Source organism: Culex pipiens, chromosome 2, assembly GCF_016801865.2.
Source record: "Culex pipiens pallens isolate TS chromosome 2, TS_CPP_V2, whole genome shotgun sequence".
NCBI classification, from domain to species: Eukaryota; Metazoa; Arthropoda; class Insecta; order Diptera; family Culicidae; genus Culex; species Culex pipiens.
Window position 1 is genome coordinate 196,433,778 of NC_068938.1, and position 21,180 is coordinate 196,454,957.

At 31.2% G+C, this 21,180-nt stretch overlaps 1 protein-coding gene across 1 annotated transcript in view; it reads left to right on the forward strand.

The window, feature by feature from the left end:
* The window catches only part of LOC120415833 (potassium voltage-gated channel subfamily KQT member 1-like), a 454,129-nt gene that overhangs the window by 135,099 nt on the left and 297,850 nt on the right, over positions 1 to 21,180 (forward strand). Inside the window, exon 2 of the mRNA XM_052709146.1 lies at positions 19,697 to 20,159. Coding sequence (XP_052565106.1) covers positions 19,962 to 20,159 — 198 coding nt within the window. The 5' untranslated portion in view covers positions 19,697 to 19,961. The remainder of the gene's footprint in view (positions 1 to 19,696; positions 20,160 to 21,180) is intronic.

Here is a 21,180-nt window from a genome sequence, read left to right on the forward strand (position 1 = left end):
GTATTTGACATGTTCCACAACCTTCAATTTGTTATTATTTGCATTTTCAGCCACTTTAATTTTTTTGCATTCAAATTTTGACATAGAAGTAGGAAATACTAGTTAACTCCACGAAAATCATTTTACAAACAATTGGAAAAGTCACACATGAAGCAATTATAAGCATGAACCCAATTTTATTTAATGAGTTCTCATATCAAATCTTTTTGAACAATAAAAAGTGGTGGAAAATTGATTTCGGCGAATTTTTAGAGCGAACCCCGTTTAGGGGCAAAAAAGTTGATTTTGTATATTTTTGTTGCAAATTTGACTTTTGTTTTTGTATAGTGTTCTTAGAAATTAAAAAATTGCAAGTCGTTTTAATTATACTCATGGAGTCTAAAATTTTCGATCGATCAAGTTTGAATACCTAATCGCAGAGAACCACAATTGTCCCCCAACTAAACCAAAGAACAAAAAAAAAAACACCTGCTCAGGTAAATGCCTTTTCACTCGTTTTGTGTAGGCACATTTTTGCTGCCATTCTCCCAGGCAAGAAAATCCTGTTTTTCCACAACGAAAAGCACATCAACAATAGCCGCTGAGAAGAAAACTTCTGCACATAAGAAAGCCAGAATAAAAACAAATGGCCGTTGTTTCTACTATTGTGTCAAGAGAGAAAGAAAATGCAAACAGAACAACACATGATGTTGGTTGTGACGACTGCACAGAATGTGAGCTTAGCTTCTATGAAGTGGGGGTCTTATTTGCAGACTGCTGGGAGGATTCCGGAGCCGGAAATTCAAGTTCAATGCTGGATGAGAAAAGTCTGTCAAGGTTGAAAGGATTTGTTCGGAAATTGGAAATTGTTTCGAAAGCAGCTTGTTAGTTTTGGAAAATTGTGCGCAACTATTCGAGGGATGAAATTCAACAGGAAAAACGCTCTATAAGTAACGGTTAAAGTTGCAAAAATTTCACCGTTGGCTGGAACCAGGTCATGGAGGAAAATTTCATTACCGTCGTTTTAACAAGGGCTTTGCTCGACCGTGGAAACGCAGTTGTAATCAAATTACAATTTCGATGAGCCCTTTTTGCCTGCAACTGAGAGTGTATCCGTGCGAGTATGTGTGTAATGTGAGTGTATTTTTAAAGATGGTAACGGTTTTACTTGTATTGAGATTATTTTTTCAAAATATTTGTATTTATCTTCAATAATAAATTAATAAATCAACTTCTAAAGCCTAATTATATTATTTTAATAAAACTTAAATCAATCGATAAAATTTACTCAACATTTTTTTTGCAAATAGCCAAAAAAGGAAAAAAAAGTCAATGAGTTTTCTAAAACTTGTAGTAATAAAATGTCATACCAAAGAAAATTATATTCGTTGTTTAGTTAACTGATCATTTTGATCATTTATTTCAAATGTGTAATGCTTACAGCTTACAGCATTGAGTGTTGATATTTTATAAATTTTCAATGAACTTCCCAAGAAATAAAACACATTCCATGTACCTTTACGATCGCATTCCCATAACGGTGTGACCGTTATCACAACCAAGAAAAAGTGTGTGTAGTTTGTTTTTCCGACCTTTTCCTGTCCACGGGGAAAAAGATGGAAAAGCAGTGGCAGTGAAAATCCCATAAAAGCACCCCCCTCTTCTCCAATCTCAAGTTCACCGGGTTTCCCCTCATCGAGAAGCAGGTCAATATTTGGAAAACTGACAAAACTGAGGCTGCTGTGTGTCGTGAGGTGTAGCCCACTTTCCCCCCCAGAAGTTGCAATCAACAACGGTGTGATGGTTTATGAAAAAGACCATAAAGGCGGCACCAGCAGAAGCAACGTTTTCGCTTCAATGAATATTTCAATTTCTGCTAAAATGTGATGCGACACAGATCGGAGCTTGAGCGAGTAACTCTCAATTGGGCTTGTTTTCTAAAAAACTTTAGAAATTAAAAGTATTTTTTGATTGTTGGATTGATAGTTTATCATTTTATCATTTATCATTTATCATTTATCATTTATCATTTATCATTTATCATTTATCATTTATCATTTATCATTTATCATTTATCATTTATCATTTATCATTTATCATTTATCATTTATCATTTATCATTTATCATTTATCATTTATCATTTATCATTTATCATTTATCATTTATCATTTATCATTTATCATTTATCATTTATCATTTATCATTTATCATTTATCATTTATCATTTATCATTTATCATTTATCATTTATCATTTATCATTTATCATTTATCATTTATCATTTTATCATTTATCATTTATCATTTATCATTTATCATTTATCATTTATCATTTATCATTTATCATTTATCATTTATCATTTATCATTTATCATTTATCATTTATCATTTATCATTTATCATTTATCATTTATCATTTATCATTTATCATTTATCATTTATCATTTATCATTTATCATTTATCATTTATCATTTATCATTTATCATTTATCATTTATCATTTATCATTTATCATTTATCATTTATCATTTATCATTTATCATTTATCATTTATCATTTATCATTATCATTTATCATTTATCATTTATCATTTATCATTTATCATTTATCATTTATCATTTATCATTTATCATTTATCATTTATCATTTATCATTTATCATTTATCATTTATCATTTATCATTTATCATTTATCATTTATCATTTATCATTTATCATTTATCATTTATCATTTATCATTTATCATTTATCATTTATCATTTATCATTTATCATTTATCATTTATCATTTATCATTTATCATTTATCATTTATCATTTATCATTTATCATTTATCATATATCATTTATCATTTATCATTTATCATTTATCATTTATCATTTATCATTTATCATTTATCATTTATCATTTATCATTTATCATTTATCATTTATCATTTATCATTTATCATTTATCATTTATCATTTATCATTTATCATTTATCATTTATCATTTATCATTTATCATTTATCATTTATCATTTATCATTTATCATTTATCATTTATCATTTATCATTTATCATTATCATTTATCATTTATCATTTATCATTTATCATTTATCATTTATCATTTATCATTTATCATTTATCATTTATCATTTATCATTTATCATTTATCATTTATCATTTATCATTTATCATTTATCATTTATCATTTATCATTTATCATTTATCATTTATCATTTATCATTTATCATTTATCATTTATCATTTATCATTTATCATTTATCATTTATCATTTATCATTTATCATTTATCATTTATCATTTATCATTTATCATTTATCATTTATCATTTATCATTTATCATTTATCATTTATCATTTATCATTTATCATTTATCATTTATCATTTATCATTTATCATTTATCATTTATCATTTATCATTTATCATTTATCATTTATCATTTATCATTTATCATTTATCATTTATCATTTATCATTTATCATTTATCATTTATCATTTATCATTTATCATTTATCATTTATCATTTATCATTTATCATTTATCATTTATCATTTATCATTATCATTTATCATTTATCATTTATCATTTATCATTTATCATTTATCATTTATCATTTATCATTTATCATTTATCATTTATCATTTATCATTTATCATTTATCATTTATCATTTATCATTTATCATTTATCATTTATCATTTATCATTTATCATTTATCATTTATCATTTATCATTTATCATTTATCATTTATCATTTATCATTTATCATTTATCATTTATCATTTATCATTTATCATTTATCATTTATCATTTATCATTTATCATTTATCATTTATCATTTATCATTTATCATTTATCATTTATCATTTATCATTTATCATTTATCATTTATCATTTATCATTTATCATTTATCATTTATCATTTATCATTTATCATTTATCATTTATCATTTATCATTTATCATTTATCATTTATCATTTATCATTTATCATTTATCATTTATCATTTATCATTTATCATTTATCATTTATCATTTATCATTTATCATTTATCATTTATCATTTATCATTTGGGTCATTCCATCTCAACTGTGCACGAAAAAGTGCAAATTTGAAAATTACCCTCTCCGATCCTGCTCAAATTTGGCAGAGCTGTTAATACTATCAAAACATGCAAGAATCCCGAATTTCATCAAAATCGGACCACCCCCTCAATTTTTGTACCTCCCCAAAATATCGACTTTTTGGCGATTTTTGACCAAACCTTCAAGTTTCAAACGACGATAACTCAGGAACCACAAATCTTAGAGGGTCGGTCTTGGACTCAATTTTGAAGGAAATTGGACGTAGAATCCATTTCTGATTCCAAATTTTTGATTAATTTTTTTTTCTACCTGTATTGCGCAATTGAAAACTTTAAACGGCCGTATCTCAAAACACCCCAACTTATTTTTTTAATTTGACCTCACCATCGTGTTCCCCGGCCAATTTTACATAAGAATCACTTATCGACAAAAAGGAATATGTTTCGTTCCAGAGATATCGAATTTTAAAGTTTTGTGTTTTCGAGATTACCTACATCAGCTTCATTCGCCGCATCTGCTAGAAGCACAAAGGCGGGCTGATCAATAACTGCTACCTGGTGTTCTAGGAGATGATTAATTTAATTTATATTTTCATAATTTTACGCAAATATTTATTCAAATGGCTAATAGGGGAAATTCTGGTATGTTTGACAGGTTAAGTTCTCGCTCCTAGTTTCGTCCAATTTGCTCATTTTCACTATTTAAACAACAAATTTTGCAAAACTTTTGATAGAAACTTGCTTGTTCACTTCTTATTGAGCTATTTATCACTCGATTTCAGTTGAAAACGCTTTTAATCAGCTGTAATTGAATGCCAAAGCGCTGATATGGCAACATAAGAGGAACGCTGGAATTAGATGCTGTTCCCCTACCTTGATCAATCTATTTTTGTGAAAGGAATATTTATTGGGTTATTTTTCGTGTTGCTAACCGTTTTAGAGTACCTCCGAGGCCATGACTAGGGCCTTCATCATGAGCGGTAGCAAAATAGTGCCATTCAGCAAAAACCCCAAAACCTGCTTTATTATTATTATTATTATAGTTCATTATTGACACTTTACCATAATTTGGCAAATCCTATTTATGGTTTAAAAGATTGATCATATTAAATCAATTTTAATATTGTGAGCCAGCTCCATTTGATTAAAAGAATCCAAGAATGATGTAAGGAAAAAAAATACGGTTGTTCGGACGGTGTCGAAATCATCGCAACTAAATTTGGGGAATTAGCCGCTTTGCAGCAGATCAAACTTTGTGATTTTCTTACATTTTTCAGTTTTATACTTTCCAGAAATCCTTTTCCTACTCCTTGTGAACGTCCTTCACTAGAGTACAACGTATCAACAAATTTTATTAATTTTTGTTCATATTTTTTACTCAGTAATGTATCGTGTACTTATTGTTCAGTGTTACTAACAAGATTAATTGCATTTTCCTGTGTGTCGTTATTGCTCTGTCCTGTGGGTTAGCACAGAAATTCACTTCATTCATTTTTTTGAGCAGATAAACATTCGTGATTCAACTGCAGTTTCCTACAGTGTTATACAGTCAATTTTTGCCCAATTTGATAAAGATTATTTATGATGAAATATTATTTCAATAAATGACCAGGTAGCAGTTATTGATCAGCCCGCCTTTGTGCTTCTAGCAGATGCGGCGAATGAAGCTGATGTAGGTAATCTCGAAAACACAAAACTTTAAAATTCGATATCTCTGGAACGAAACATATTCCTTTTTGTCGATAAGTGATTCTTATGTAAAATTGGCCGGGGAACACGATGGTGAGGTCAAATTAAAAAATAAGTTGGGGTGTTTTGAGATACGGCCGTTTAAAGTTTTCAATTGCGCAATACAGGTAGACAAAATATATTAATCAACATTTTGATCACGGAAATGGATTCTACGTCCAATTTCCTTCAAAATTGAGTCCAAGACCGACCCTCTAAGATTTGTGGTTCCTGAGTTATCGTCGTTTGAAACTTGAAGGTTTGGTCAAAAATCGCCAAAAAGTCGATATTTTGGGGAGGTACAAAAATGGAGGGGGTGGTCCGACTTGGATGAAATTCGGGATTATTGCATGTTTTGATAGTATCAACAGCTCTGCCAAATTTGAGCTGGATCGGAGAGGGTAATTTTCAAATGCTGTTCCGCTTCAGATGGAATGACCCATTTATCATTTATCATTTATCATTTATCATTTATCATTTATCATTTATCATTTATCATTTATCATTTATCATTTATCATTTATCATTTATCATTTATCATTTATCATTTATCATTTATCATTTATCATTTATCATTTATCATTTATCATTTATCATTTATCATTTATCATTTATCATTTATCATTTATCATTTATCATTTATCATTTATCATTTATCATTTATCATTTATCATTTATCATTTATCATTTATCATTTATCATTTATCATTTATCATTTATCATTTATCATTTATCATTTATCATTTATCATTTATCATTTATCATTTATCATTTATCATTTATCATTTATCATTTATCATTTATCATTTATCATTTATCATTTATCATTTATCATTTATCATTTATCATTTATCATTTATCATTTATCATTTATCATTTATCATTTATCATTTATCATTTATCATTTATCATTTATCATTTATCATTTATCATTTATCATTTATCATTTATCATTTATCATTTATCATTTATCATTTATCATTTATCATTTATCATTTATCATTTATCATTTATCATTTATCATTTATCATTTATCATTTATCATTTATCATTTATCATTTATCATTTATCATTTATCATTTATCATTTATCATTTATCATTTATCATTTATCATTTATCATTTATCATTTATCATTTATCATTTATCATTTATCATTTATCATTTATCATTTATCATTTATCATTTATCATTTATCATTTATCATTTATCATTTATCATTTATCATTTATCATTTATCATTTATCATTTATCATTTATCATTTATCATTTATCATTTATCATTTATCATTTATCATTTATCATTTATCATTTATCATTTATCATTTATCATTTATCATTTATCATTTATCATTTATCATTTATCATTTATCATTTATCATTTATCATTTATCATTTATCATTTATCATTTATCATTTATCATTTATCATTTATCATTTATCATTTATCATTTATCATTTATCATTTATCATTTATCATTTATCATTTATCATTTATCATTTATCATTTATCATTTATCATTTATCATTTATCATTTATCATTTATCATTTAAAAGACATTTATTTTTCTCATCAAGCGATTTAAAAAAAAAAAAATTCAATCCAGTTAAATTTAAATAAATAAACGATTTCATGAAAATCACTAAATGTCAGTTGAGGGTTACCAGCAAAATGTCACAGAAGAGAAACTTAGAAAGCGTAAGCGAAAGGAAAAAAGTGAAGAACAAAGCCCACAACAGCCAGTCAGGAAAATCATGAAAATAAACAGGAGGAAAATATTACTGTTTACACGATTTTTTCTCCTTACTCGCGATCGTCGATGCTTCTCTGACGAGGGAGAGTGAGGGAAAACGTCAGCTGAATGGAACGATTGTTTTTTCATTCTGTTCTTAGCCTCTTCAGTACACTTTTCATCTCAAGATGTGTATCTTCTTTTTTTTTCTTTAAGAGGGTGTCATGAAAGAGAAAGCTCCTCAGCGAGAGATAAAAGACTTTTGCGCGCGCGGAAAGAATCTCTTCAAAGTTTGTTTAAGCTTAATTTAAGAGCATTGTTGGTCGTTTTGGGGAATGTTGAACCCTTTAGGGGATTTTGGGGTATGACGAACTATTTTTAAAATTATTTTTTATATGCTTAAAATATTAGCAGAAATTTCATTTCACAAAATTAAGTTTGCCCCAGCATCCCCTACCTAAATAGTTCACCAGATAATAGTCTCACCATTATTCTCAAGTCATGACTTCTTTGCGCACCATAAATCGACAAAGGAAAGGAAATTCTCTTCTTTCTTTTTTTTCGTTTGGTCCACACCGAAAAAGGTTCCCCGAAAGGGCAGTGTCACGTCGTAATGTTAGCCGTCCCCCCTTGGCTGTGTCAGCGTTGTTTGCAATAAAAATATTTTGCAGATTTTTATCGACCTATCCAACAGGTTGGAATTGTTTTGGGGGGATCGTTTCTGGCATCCGCTGTGACCAGTGCTTTTTTGGTTTTCTTGGGGTGTCATTTAGGACAGTATTGTGGTTTTGAAATTCACATAGTTGAATTTTTCTCGACTGTTTTTTTTTCAAATATAGTCTGTTTTAGCTTCTCAAAACTGTAATTTTTCAGTCGAATTACATTTTTTGTAACAGTGTTACTACTAAGTATCGAGCTTTTTCGCACCTTGTCTTCATGTTGGCTCGGTTCTGCGTTTGTAGCAGGAAATGGTGACAGATGGAAATGATGCGACGAGGTGATAAAAATAAATAAATAATTTTGCATTACTGTCGCACCCGTAAAGTTGAAAAACACAACTTGAATGGTTGTTTGCTCACTGTAAAGGACTCTGCTGACGACAAGGAGTGCGATAGTCTAAGAGATTTTTTTTTGCGGTTGAGAAAGCTTGATGAAAATGATGCTGGTCAATACTTATTAAAAGGATTGTCGAATTAAGGTTGAGTAGAAGGTAACCTGAGAAATAAATGTTAACTTGTTTGAAGGTCCTGAAAAGATGCTTCTTTTTTGCAATATGGGTATCAAACGCAGCGAAATGTTACATGATTTTTCATTCTAAACACTCTTAAACAGTTAAAACACATGCAAAATTTCGAATCGTTTGATACCTATATTGCGAATTTAAAAAAAAATGAATATTTTCGAGAAAATAACGTATTTAGTTCAAATTTGAGTATTTCATTCAAACGACTCTAAAACAATTAAAATACTAGCCAAATTTCGAATCGTTTAATACCCATGTTGCAAATTATAAAAAATTGAGTACTTTCATACAATACGGTATTTTGTGATTTTTTTAGTATTTATACTTTGAAACTTACCATATTATCAAAAAAAAAAAAAAAAATAATAATAATATCCTAACAACATCCTCAAAGCCTTGATAAAACCTTTGTTAAAACCAAGTCAGGAGTTAAGGAAAAATGACATTTCATACGACTTAAAACGTCTTATGCCAAATAGGTTGCATTTTGGCAAAACATAAGTCTTTGTCTTGCCAAATTATAAAATGGAGATGGTTTTCAAAAATGGCGATGATGAAAAATAGATATTGGAGGTAATCAAAATAATTTGAAAACTTATTTCTCGCAGTCGGTGGCTCGAATTCAGCTGCGGTTTAAATTTTATTGATAATTTTAGGGAAGATAGAGCCAAGAAAAAAAACTCGCTTCATAAAAAAATCATTATTTGTAACCTTAGTTTTTAATTTTAAAATAGAAGTTTATGTAACAAGTTGCAAAAAGAGGATTTTTTCAGCACGAGTCGTACATTTATCCAACGAGGTTCACCGAGTTGGATAAATAGGAAGAGTGCTGAAAAAATCAAGTTTTGCAACGAGTTCCATACAACATTTTTTGCAATTCCAAAAAACACACACTGAGTGAAATTTTTTGTCAAATTTTCATTTATTTTTGTCAATAAATCGTTTGAATCAAAAAAATGTTGAAAAGTGTTACCATTTGAGTGCTGAAAAGAAGAACTTTTCAGCATTTATTTTGAAAAGAGTTGCTATTCGGTTCTGTTATTTTTGGTACAGAAAGTAGGCTATTTCGTCGTTCAAGAATGACAGGAAAAGTAAGTAGTTTCACGACGGAGTTGCAAAAAATATTTCATTGCAATTCTTTGAAAAACACGTTCAAATTATTTATAAACATCAATTGCTATATTAATTATATTAGAAATTCAGCATAAATGAGTGTTTGCGTCAAATTTAAATTAAATTGCTCAGTTCTATATTTTTTCAACCAAGATGGCGGTCGATCACATTCAATTAGAACACGCGTTTAGCGCCATATTTATGCACTGCTAATTGGCCGCGTTAAAAGCTTTTTCAGGAGTTTGTGGTTTTAATTAAATTTTTTGCATGCCTGATGGCACTTGACAATAAATAAATTTTACAATTAAAAATTATATTTTTGTCTTTTACTTATTTATTTAACTACTCTACAGTGATTTAGAGCAATTCCAGCTCAAACCAGGAATTTTTCTGGTATTTTTGTACCCGACCCTCTCCGATTTCAATGAAACTTTGTAGAAATGTTATCCTGGTCCTATATGAGCCATTTTTGTGTATATGGAGCCAATAGTACTCGAAAATAAGATTTGAGGGTGGGCGTAAGGTATTTAAATATTTTTGTATTTTGTAATTTATAAATTACTGTATCTTGAAGCCGTTGCGTTGTATCAAAAAGTGATCAAAGACAAACTTGTAGGAAATTGGACGGGTTTTCTGAAAAAAATACACTGAAACAGAAATACACGTCACATCTATGAGATTTTTTGATTTTTAAGTCTAAAACTTAAATTTAAAGTTGATGTCACGATTTTTTTCGTTCAAAATTTTTGAGGAAATAGCCTTAAATGTTACCAAAAGACTGACGAAAAATGCAGGATGGTATTTCTCTTCTAAAAATATACAAAAATCATTTACTAAAACTGTTTTTTTTTTTGTAAAGTGGTCTAAAGATCAAAATTTTTAAAAACCAGTGGTGGGGATCGATTCTCTAAACAATTTTACATCAAAGTCTCCATATCGACCATTGTCCTATGTCCAATCCTTGGGGAGATACAGTGGTTTTAAAAATAAAAATGTTGAAAAAACGGGTTTTTTTGGTGGTTTTTAGCAATTTCTATATGACAGACTTGGTTTTTCAGTCTCGTAAATATTTTTTCCGGAAAGCTCGTCCAATTTCCCATAAGTTTGCCTTTGACAGCTTTCTGATTTATATCGTTTCTATTTTTACGTAAGCAAATTTACTGTCCTGATTTCTACCACACTGAAAAAAATATTCTATTTTCAGTTATTAGCAATGCAATTAAGCTTATATCTGTAAGCCCTTACATTCAATTGAAATACTGTCAAAGGCAAACTTATGGGAAATTAGACGAACTTTTCGGTAAAAATATTTACGTAAAAATATTTTCCTCACGCGCTCACGCGCTCGTGAGCGCTCACTTTTCGCTCATTCGTGAGGAGGAGCGCTGCGCGAGCTAGCTCACGTTTGCCCGCGCTCACGTTTGCTCCGATTTTTTCAGCTCGCGTTTGCCCCACGCTCGCGCTCGCGCTCATTTTTCGCTCACGGAGCGCTCACTTTGGAAGTATCGCGAATCGTTTTACTTTTTGAGACAGTTTTTTGTTTTTCAATCCTAGTTTGATTTTGTACTTAAGGCGCAGCATGTCAGTGGAAACAAGGGAAGGGTATGAGCGCGTGAACAAAATGGTCTGTAATCCTTAGAAAAACTTACAAAACAATGAAATAATTCAAGAAGATTTATGTTGGGGTAAGTTCGATTCAATGTTATATGCTTGGTTGATTAAAATATAAAACTGGGTAAAATTGTTGAAACAGTTCTCTTTTTACAAAAAGCCTCCAAATTGCTAGTGTTTGAAATAACCCATTTGAATGAAATAATAAAAAATGGCATTGTTATGTTTTAGCACATAAAGGGTGGCCCCTCTTCCGTCAAGTAAATTATATCTAACACTTCCGCTACCAAGCCTCTGAAAATATTCAATTACAGATTCAATAAATGATTTTTTTGAATATGGACATTCTCTAAAATGTTCAGAATATGAGGGATGATTATAACTTTTATAAAGCTCACTGCTGTTTTTTTAAAGGTCCAATAAAACATTTTTTTGTGTTTTTAAAACCGCCTTGAGTCAAAACTCCGGATTCTAAAAACTTAAAATAAACATTTGTCAATTAAATCAATTTTTTGTACATATCAGTGCATCTCTTCACGTCAATGATTTTTTTACATTTAGAATGAGTTAGCTCTTTGTTAGCACACTCAAGAGTGAATCATTCTGCCCCTTGGCTAATTCTGAATTTAAATAGAACGTACATTTCGGTTCGCCGACTAAATTCATTTTATTGCTTACTTTTGTTTGTTTGACCACTTTCTTGTTTGTTTTTGCTGCCTGTGCTGAGATAGTTCTAGAAACTTCGTTTAAAACAGGCAGATGCTTCAACAAGGAAAAACAACTACCTACTTTGGCTCACCAGCTCACGTGAGCGCAAAACGCTCCGGTGAGCGTGAGCGAGCACGAGCTACCTAATAAAAACTCACGCTCCAGCTGGAGCGAGCACGCTTTCCGTGAGCGCTCGCTCATTCGCAACCCTGCATTGGACAATGATCAATTTCAAGAATTTTTTTTCGTCAGTCTTTTGGTAACATTTTTTTTGCTATTTCCTCAAAAATTTTGAACGAAAAAAAAATCGTCACTTCACCTTTAAATTTAAGTATTAGACTTAAAAATCAAAAAATCTCATAGATGTGGCATGTATTTTTGTTTCAGTGTATTTTTTCAGAAAGCCCGTCCAATTTCCTACAAGTTTGTGTTTGACCACTTTTTGATACGACGCAACGGCTTCGAGATACAGTAATTTTTAAATTACAAAATACAAAAATATTTAAATACCTTACGCCCTCCTCAAGTGTTATTTTCGTGTACTATTGGCTCCATATACACAAAAATGGCTTATATAGGCCCAGGATAACATGTCTACAAAGTTTCATTGAAATCGGAGATAGTCGGGTAAAAAAGTACCAGAAAAATTCCTGATTTGAGCTGTTTTAGAGTTTTTGAGAAAAAAAAACGATGGTGAAATAATAAAAAAATATAGGTTTTGTTATAAGCCTGAAATTAGGTCGCAGAAATTAAATGTTATGTTAAAAGTAAGAAAAAAATGAAAAACATATTTTTTTGTTCATGATTCGATTATCACGATAATCGTTTAATTCCGCCTTCAAAATAAAATGATAATCAATTTCCTTTGAAAAAAGCAGTTCAGATTGTTTCTTTGTTTGAAAGACTGACCATTTGAAAAAAGAAGTTTTCTTTTATGAAAATAAGGGAAAATTGCATAACTAAGGGACCGTGCCAAAAAACAATGTTTGGTCCATTACTGCAGTAATTAATGATTGTTACATGCTTTGATAGCATAAACAGCCCCGCCAAATTTCAGCATGATCGGAAAAAGTCGATTTCGGTTTTATTTTATTTTTTTTGTGTACAGTTGGGACGAAATGACCTTTAGACCCCTGGGTAATTCTCCGCCAACTCACACAGCAGTTGCCCCGACCCCTCTTCGATTTGCGTGAAACTTTGTCCTTAGGGGTAACTTTTGTCCCTGATCACGAATTCGAGGTCCGTTTTTGATATCTCGTGACGGAGGGGCAGTACGACCCCGTCCATTTTTGAACATGCGAAAAAAGAGGTATTTTTCAATAATTTGCAGCCTGAAACGGTGATGAGATAGAAATTTGGTGTTCAAAAGACTTTTATGTAAAATTAGACGCCCGATTTGATGGCGTACTCAGAATTCCGAAAAAACGTATTTTTCATCGAAAAAACACTTAAAAAGTTTTAAAAATTCTCCCATTTTCCGTTTTTCAAAGTAAGAAAAAACATGAAATTTTCAAATGAAAAATTTTGTTCTAAATAAAAAAATGACCATTCTGGGTCAATGTAGATTCGAAAAGAACATTAAATTTCCAAATTTCTGGATTTTATTTCCAATTATAAATTGCTAGGCATCCTGAATAGTCTGCCTCCACTAAGCCATTTTAAAGCTGCTTCTCATTTTTCATTGTTTTCCTATTTTTGTGAACTGTGGTGACGTCTTCATTTCAAAGAGTATCAAATTCCTGTGTGCTATAACAAGTGTCAAATTTCATTTCCATTTTCATTAGTTTTTATCTATGCATTTTTTATTCAAATCCTGTCAAAACTAAAATAATCCGCCAAAAATTCCATGAATCATTCAGTCAACTATTCTCATCAAGCTGATAAAATCTATTTATAGAACGGTGGCAATCTATTTTCAGCTCGCCAACTACGTTCGCTCACATTCCAATATAAAACAAAAAAACACACACAGGCTATAAATATTTCATTCTGACCCTGGCAGCACATCCAGGTGAAATTGCCCCTCCTCTATCGCACGTATCTCGTACACCCCATATGTATTGTATTCAAATGATAAATGCTTATCAGTGATAGCCGTTTGATCGGCCGTTATTCTAGAGGCATCAGCCACCAACTCAGCAGCATTATTGTTGCAAAGTAACTGACTGACGTCAAAGCACACGCGAACCTGTCAATCGCTGACTGACAGAGAGTTTGGTGGTGGTGGGGGGAAAGTGACACACACACACTAAACGAATGTGAAAACTCTCGTGTTTGCAACACAAAAAAAGTGAACTCTGTTCGAGGGGAAATTTTTGCCCCTTTATGGCAATTAAAGTCGTAAAAAACGAGATTGGCGGTGATGAGTGGACTCCCAAATTGTGAGAAGTTTTTTTTTTATGATGGATTTCTTAGGGTCGTCAAACCGGTTGAGTCTCGAAGGGATTGTTTTGGTTTCCTGGGACGGGTAACGAAAAAAAAAAGTTTGGCACTTGTGAAAACGTTTGTCCGTTTTATCGTTTTGAAAGGTCGTTAAAATATGGTAGGGAATTGTTTCTCAAATTGTTTTACTGGTAGAGGCAGCTGGTTTGGATTGACTCGAATGTTTTTTACTTTTTCCTGCCCAATATTCTCTTGTTTGAGAACTTTTTTTTGAACCCTATTTTTTTTATTTTACATGTATTTATCTTGATTATTTTCTACATTTAATGTGCAACCTTTTCGTTGCATACTTTTCCATTTTTAGGTGGTCATTTTAAGCAACTTTTGTTCTTCGAAAAACTTCACTTTTCTTGTGCAACGTTTTTCTTGTTATTTTTAGTATTTTAATTTGCATTTATCATGTTAAGTTTATGATTGCTACTTAAAGTATTCGGCTTCCATCTCCAAGCACAATTCCCCCCCCCCCCCCCCCCAAACAGCTAACGTCATGATTCGAAATCCGGACACTTAGTAGCATATTATTTTTGTTATAGCTGACAAAAAATCATGTAATAAGTTGGAAATGAAGAAATATCATCAGGATGTAGTATTAACAGTCAGTTTTAAGAGCATACATGCAAAATATGTCTTTTCTAACAATTTTTCATCAGAATTTGAAAATTAAAATGACTTGTTGTGCTTCGAATCCCGAACACTCATAAAAGCTGATTCGAAATCCGGACACTTTTGCTTCGAATTCCGGACACTCGTTTTTGCTAATGAATCACACAAATTTGGACTGAAATGTTAGTGAAAGGCATTCTTTAGGTTTCAAACAAGCTGTTAACATCAAAACAATCGATATTATATATAAAAATTTGCTTGAATTTAAGGAAATCAAAACCATAAATTTCTGCTTTGCCTTCTTGATGCTTCGGACGCCTATGAAATATTTCCCGTGAAATGTTTCGCATTTTTGGTAATCTTATAATTTTATTTTATTGTTTTGACATTAAATACAGCGTTCAAATAAACTTTAAATGAAAATTGATGCTGGAATTAATCAAATAACACAGTTTTGACATTTGTTATGCGAATTTATATCCAAATAATTGATAAAACAAGATGAGGTGTCCGGGTTTCGAAGCGTCCGGGAATTCGAATCATGACGTTAGATCTTTACAAGATCAATTTGATGTTTTCTTATCTAAATTATAGAAAAATTCTCTATTTTTTTCAATATTTAAATGATGATCTGTTTTGAAACTGAATTTAGTTCAAATTTGGAAGAAAAGGAATATCTACATTATTTTTATTAAATATTGCTGATTTTTTTTTTAAATTTGGGAATCTTTTTTGTTGAAAAACACATTAAAGTTTGAACAAATAAAATAAATATTGAAATTTTTCATAATAAACTAAAAAACCATTATTGAAAAGCTTACAAAATTGTTTTTTTTTTGGTTTAAAGGCCCAATTCACACAATATAATATTGTTTTGCCTTTTGGGTGTTTTTGAAACCACCTTATTTGAGAAATATTTAATATCATCCAAAAAAGAATAAACAAATGTTTATAAGACTTTTTCAAAAATCCAGAAATCAACTTTTAGTTATGATCCGTTTCGGTTAAAGTTTATTTTCAAAATTCAACATTTTTATGTTTTTTTACAATCAAGAGTCTATTACCCGAAGTTTTTATTATTCTAGGTTGGATTATTCAACGTCAAAAAATCTGCCGCCGAGTTATGAATTTTTGAAAAAATAGTGATTTTTGGAAAAAATCAAAATTTCATGCAAAAAAAAAATTGACGAATTTTTTAAATGTAAAATTGAAGTTTTAATCGAAAAGTACTTAACAGATTTTTGGATAAAATGCTCTGTTTTCAAGATCTAGCCACCGAAAGTTTGATTTTAGCGAAATATATGCAGTTTTTTGATTTTTAAAAAGTGACCATGAGTGATGATTTCTAAAAATATTTTTTTTTGAAAAGTTCAGAAAATTTACTTTAAAATTTTCCAAGAAAAAAAAGTATTTTGATTTTTTTTTAAATCAAGACTAGCACTTTAAAAGGGCCAAACACTGAATACTATTACGCCCATTTAAAATGCTAGTCTTGATTTAAAAAAATCAAAATATTTTTTTTCAGAAATATCGGAAAAATTTCACGAATGTTTCATATTTTAACATTGAAAATCGGACAATTAGTTGCTGAGATACCGACATTAGAAAATGGAGGGCTGTTTGGGTGAGACTTCGGAAACTTCAATTTTCCTGTTTCTATTTCTTTAAGTCGCTGTATCTCAGCAACCAGAGGTCCAATCTTTTATGACTCTTAGACAATCTTATAGCAAACTTTCTGAACTTTTTTTCAGAAATTTTTAGAAATGCTCACTCATGATCACCATTTTTAAAAATCAGACAACTGCAAATATTTCACTAAAATCAAACTTTCGGTGGCTATATTTTGAAAACGGAGCACTTTATCAAAAAATCTGTTAAGTAATTTTCGATTGCATATTCAATTTTACATAGAAAATTGGGATATTTTTTTTTGGTATAAAATTTAGATTTTTTCCCAAAAATCACTATTTTATCAAAAAAATTTAACTCGTCGGCAGATTTTTGTCCATGTTTCTCTATAGCTCAAAAGCTGCGGATGTTTGTCCCTTAAAACATATCAAAAAATCTCGAAAATCAAAAACATACTTATTTTGGGAAATTGAGTTTTTGTGAAAAAAAAGTTGATTAAAAAATATGCAAAAAAAAGTCCGTGTACCTATTTTTTCTCAATAGTCCTTAACAATACCTACAACTTTGCCAAATACACCAAATTGATCAGAAAATTCACTCAAAAGTTACAGCTTTTTGAATATTTCCGTACCATTTTTGTATTGACAGCAGCCAAAAGTGTATGAAGAGGCTGTATGGGTGAACCAATGAAACAAAATAGCCCACAAAGATTGAGCTAAATTAAAAAATACAGAAAATAAAAATGGTCGAAATCGACTGATTTTGTAGAGAGTTGCTCAGTTTAAAGACACCATCCAATTTGGTAGTTTAAAAAAATACTCTCAATTTGAATCCCATTGTAGTAGATATTTAAATGGTAGAAAAACAAAAATTAAAACAATCAAATATCCAAAGCCGAATGCCGATTATTGCTCACATTATACGGGATTTGTTTTGGGGCCACGAAAACGATCCGAAAATAGTTATTTTAATTGAATTAATCAATTTATGGAGTTTTTCCTAAAAATTATCGTCACTGGAATTTTGGGAGCTATTCTTTACGAAAAGAACCTATTTCAATTTATTTTTTTGGTTTTTTTAATCCGACTGAAACTTATTGGGTGCCTTCCGTATGCCCGAAGAAGAAATTTTGCAACATCCGTTTGTCCATAACATTTTCCAAACAAATTGGCTGCTGTCCATACAAAAAACGTATGTAAAGAAAAATTCAAATCAACCGAATTGGTCTTTTTTACATCTTTAATGATGTAATTCTGCCTCAATTTTGACTAAAAACGTGTCATTGCTTCTGAAAAGTGGTAAAATCACACATTTTCAGAGGGTAAATTACACATTTTTTCTGACATAAAAGATGTACCTCTTCCCAGATGTAATATTACCATGATTTTATTTCTGTGTGGCCAAGCAAAAAAATATCTCTGTAACTGAGGGTCCGATTTTCAATTTAAAAAAATGAAATATTCGTGAACGATTTATCATTTATCAAATTAAACTTTTATCTATTTTATTTTTGTCCCTCTTTCTCCCAACTAGGTTTCTCGGCCAGGTCGAAAGAGAGAAACTTCCCAAAATATTCACATTGGTGTGATTCTAGTTGATTGATTTGATACTCAGCATTTATAAAATATGTAATCACCTTTATCAAAATTTCAAAAAAAAAAAAACAAATTTTCAATTCCTCATATAAACGTTCTTTTTTAATACTGTTCTTTACAATGTTGTTAGCTAAAATTCTCATCATTAAAAAATCCTAGAACATCATCTAAACAAGAAACTTATAAGTTTGTCTTGAAATGCCATCTTTTGCAAACGACTTGAAACTCATTTAGCCAAGACACCAACCAAAAACAACTCTCTTCGTCGATTCCCATCGTTCATCGAGTTTTCCCTTCTCACAGGCTAGAACAAAGAGGAAAACTCACGGTTTCTGAAACTCTCACCGTTAAAATCGTCATTTCCTCTCGCTCAGTCTCTCGGAAAATGAGTGCCTCTCGCACAGCTGATTTTCTGAACAAAAAGTTGAGAGCCTTTCTCAGAAAAGCAGCAAGCTCGGAAAAACGCCGGTTGGAAAACTTCCGGCGGTAAATCGTCCTTCTCTTATGTTTGCTCTCCAAGTTTGCTCGATTGCTCTCTCTGCCGAAAACTGTGTTGCGAGAGAAGCTTCCTCCAGAACATCAACAGATGGCGCAACTTTGCGGTCAACAATGAAATATAAGCCGCTAAGCTATTAAAATGAGTGAAAAAAAATGTCACGTTAATTGGAAAGTGGCTTCTCCTCCAAAATAGCCATCAGAAGCTCTCTGTGGAGTGTGGGCTTTTTTCCAGCAAGTTAATGATAACAAATTGTGGTTTTGCGTGCGAATTTCATTCCTGAAAGTCGTTGTCCCTGTGAAACGCGAAAAAATGTCAATTGCAAATGAAAGTCGGGAATGTCCGACGGAAGGGAAAATGAATGGACCCCGATTAATTATGATTTAGTTGAATGGTTGAAATTAAACGTGACTAATGAATGAGATGGCTTTGCCTGACTTGTGACTATTAGTCAAATTAGCACTAACTGACTCAGATGGTTACAGAATAAATTGCAATGAGAATAGTTTTATTGTGTGTAACATAAAAGTCAAATTCAATTCAAATTTCTAATTGATGGTCTTATCTGCAGAAATAAATTATTATGAATTGATTATTCAAAACAGCTCAATATACAACTCTAACTAGACAACATCAAAACTAACCTTTCACATTGAAGGTCCTCGACCAGCAGCTGCTTGCATACCATTAATCACCTAAATTTGTCTGCTTTCTCTGTGCTCCCCTTCCAGGTCCAACAAATCACTCGCTCCGACAATTGTTGAGCACCCTCAACAACGAGAGACGACTAATGACCAATTAATTTCGGGTGGCACCCCCTTCCCAAAAAACCGCTCTCTCCAGCAATGGCCAACAGTTACAACCGTCAGAGTCCAGCATTGTCATCATCCCAGGCCCAAGTTGACTCCACAATTAAGGTGCTAGTGGGGACACCAACCTGTAAACTGTACCAGGACACGTAAAGCTCTTCTACGTCATACCGGGACAAAGTGGTTGATGACCAGAGCCGTCAGGATGGCCAAGCATCACCAGCATCAGCACCACCACCAGAACATCAACCGGTCGCCCCGGTTGAGCTACCTGACCTCGCACTCCCAGTCGCAGTCCTTTATGAGCGAAAGTGGCGAGATGACCGAGATGATGGACCTCGAGTCGGAGAACCTGCTGGGCGAGCGGTACGGCAGTGCGATACAGGTGAGAATAGTGCCTAAAGTCTGTTTCATTTGGATATTATCAACCAGTTCGGAAAATGATTTTACTTCTGAGTTAATGAGAGTGAGCGTCATTCATACAAAACTAACTTGTTTTGTTTCTCCTTCTTCAACTCTTCAATGGTATTTATCCAAGTATTTATCTTTTACGTTAGTTGTCATATTTTTTTTTTTCTAACGATTTAATTAACATTGAGATAAGACATTTCTTGGAACAAATAGATCGATTCACTACGTTTTCGCTATTCGGCTTTTCAAGGATTTTTTTTATTTGGATGAAACTCCATAGTTCCAAAAAAGCCATTTTACATCGTTGCAAAGTGGAAAATGGTTGATCGCAAAATCAAGTGGAAAATGGATTTTCCGAAAAATGGAGAAGTTTTGGAGCTGTGAAGAGATGTTACAAATAGAAAGGGGCAAGTTTTGGTTCGGTTTAAAATTAGGGTGGTTCAGGATTAGGGTGAAGTCTAACTTTTCTAACATCATTTTAAACCTGAAAATGACTGTATCTTTTGACCCTTATGTTCAAATTGACTTGTCAGAAAGTAAAAATCTTCCTTTTGCAGTGCTCTAAAAGTGCTCCGAACAACACTTTTCACTTAAACTTACACTTAAGGTTTGCGCAGATGCTTTCTCTTAATACGGTCGTAGAAAAATGCGAGATTAAATTTTGGTGTTTTCGACAAATCGCTTGGAGTGACAAGCTCAACAACTTTTTGGAAGGCGAAAAAAATCGAAAAGATATCTCTGAAAAGTTAGATTTTCAAAATCACCATAATCGTGAACCACCCTAATTTTGAACCAATACAAAAGTGGCCAAAAAAGCATGAAATTTGAATTTCAATTAAATCTGTAGGATATTTAAGCTGCTTGATTGAATGAAAAATAATGAAATAAAATTGTTTCATCATATCATGCAATAAAAAAAAAACAAATGATTGCAAACTGACTTTTTCATCACTTTTTTATTCAAATGTTGTGACTCGTAATTTTTATATAGTTTT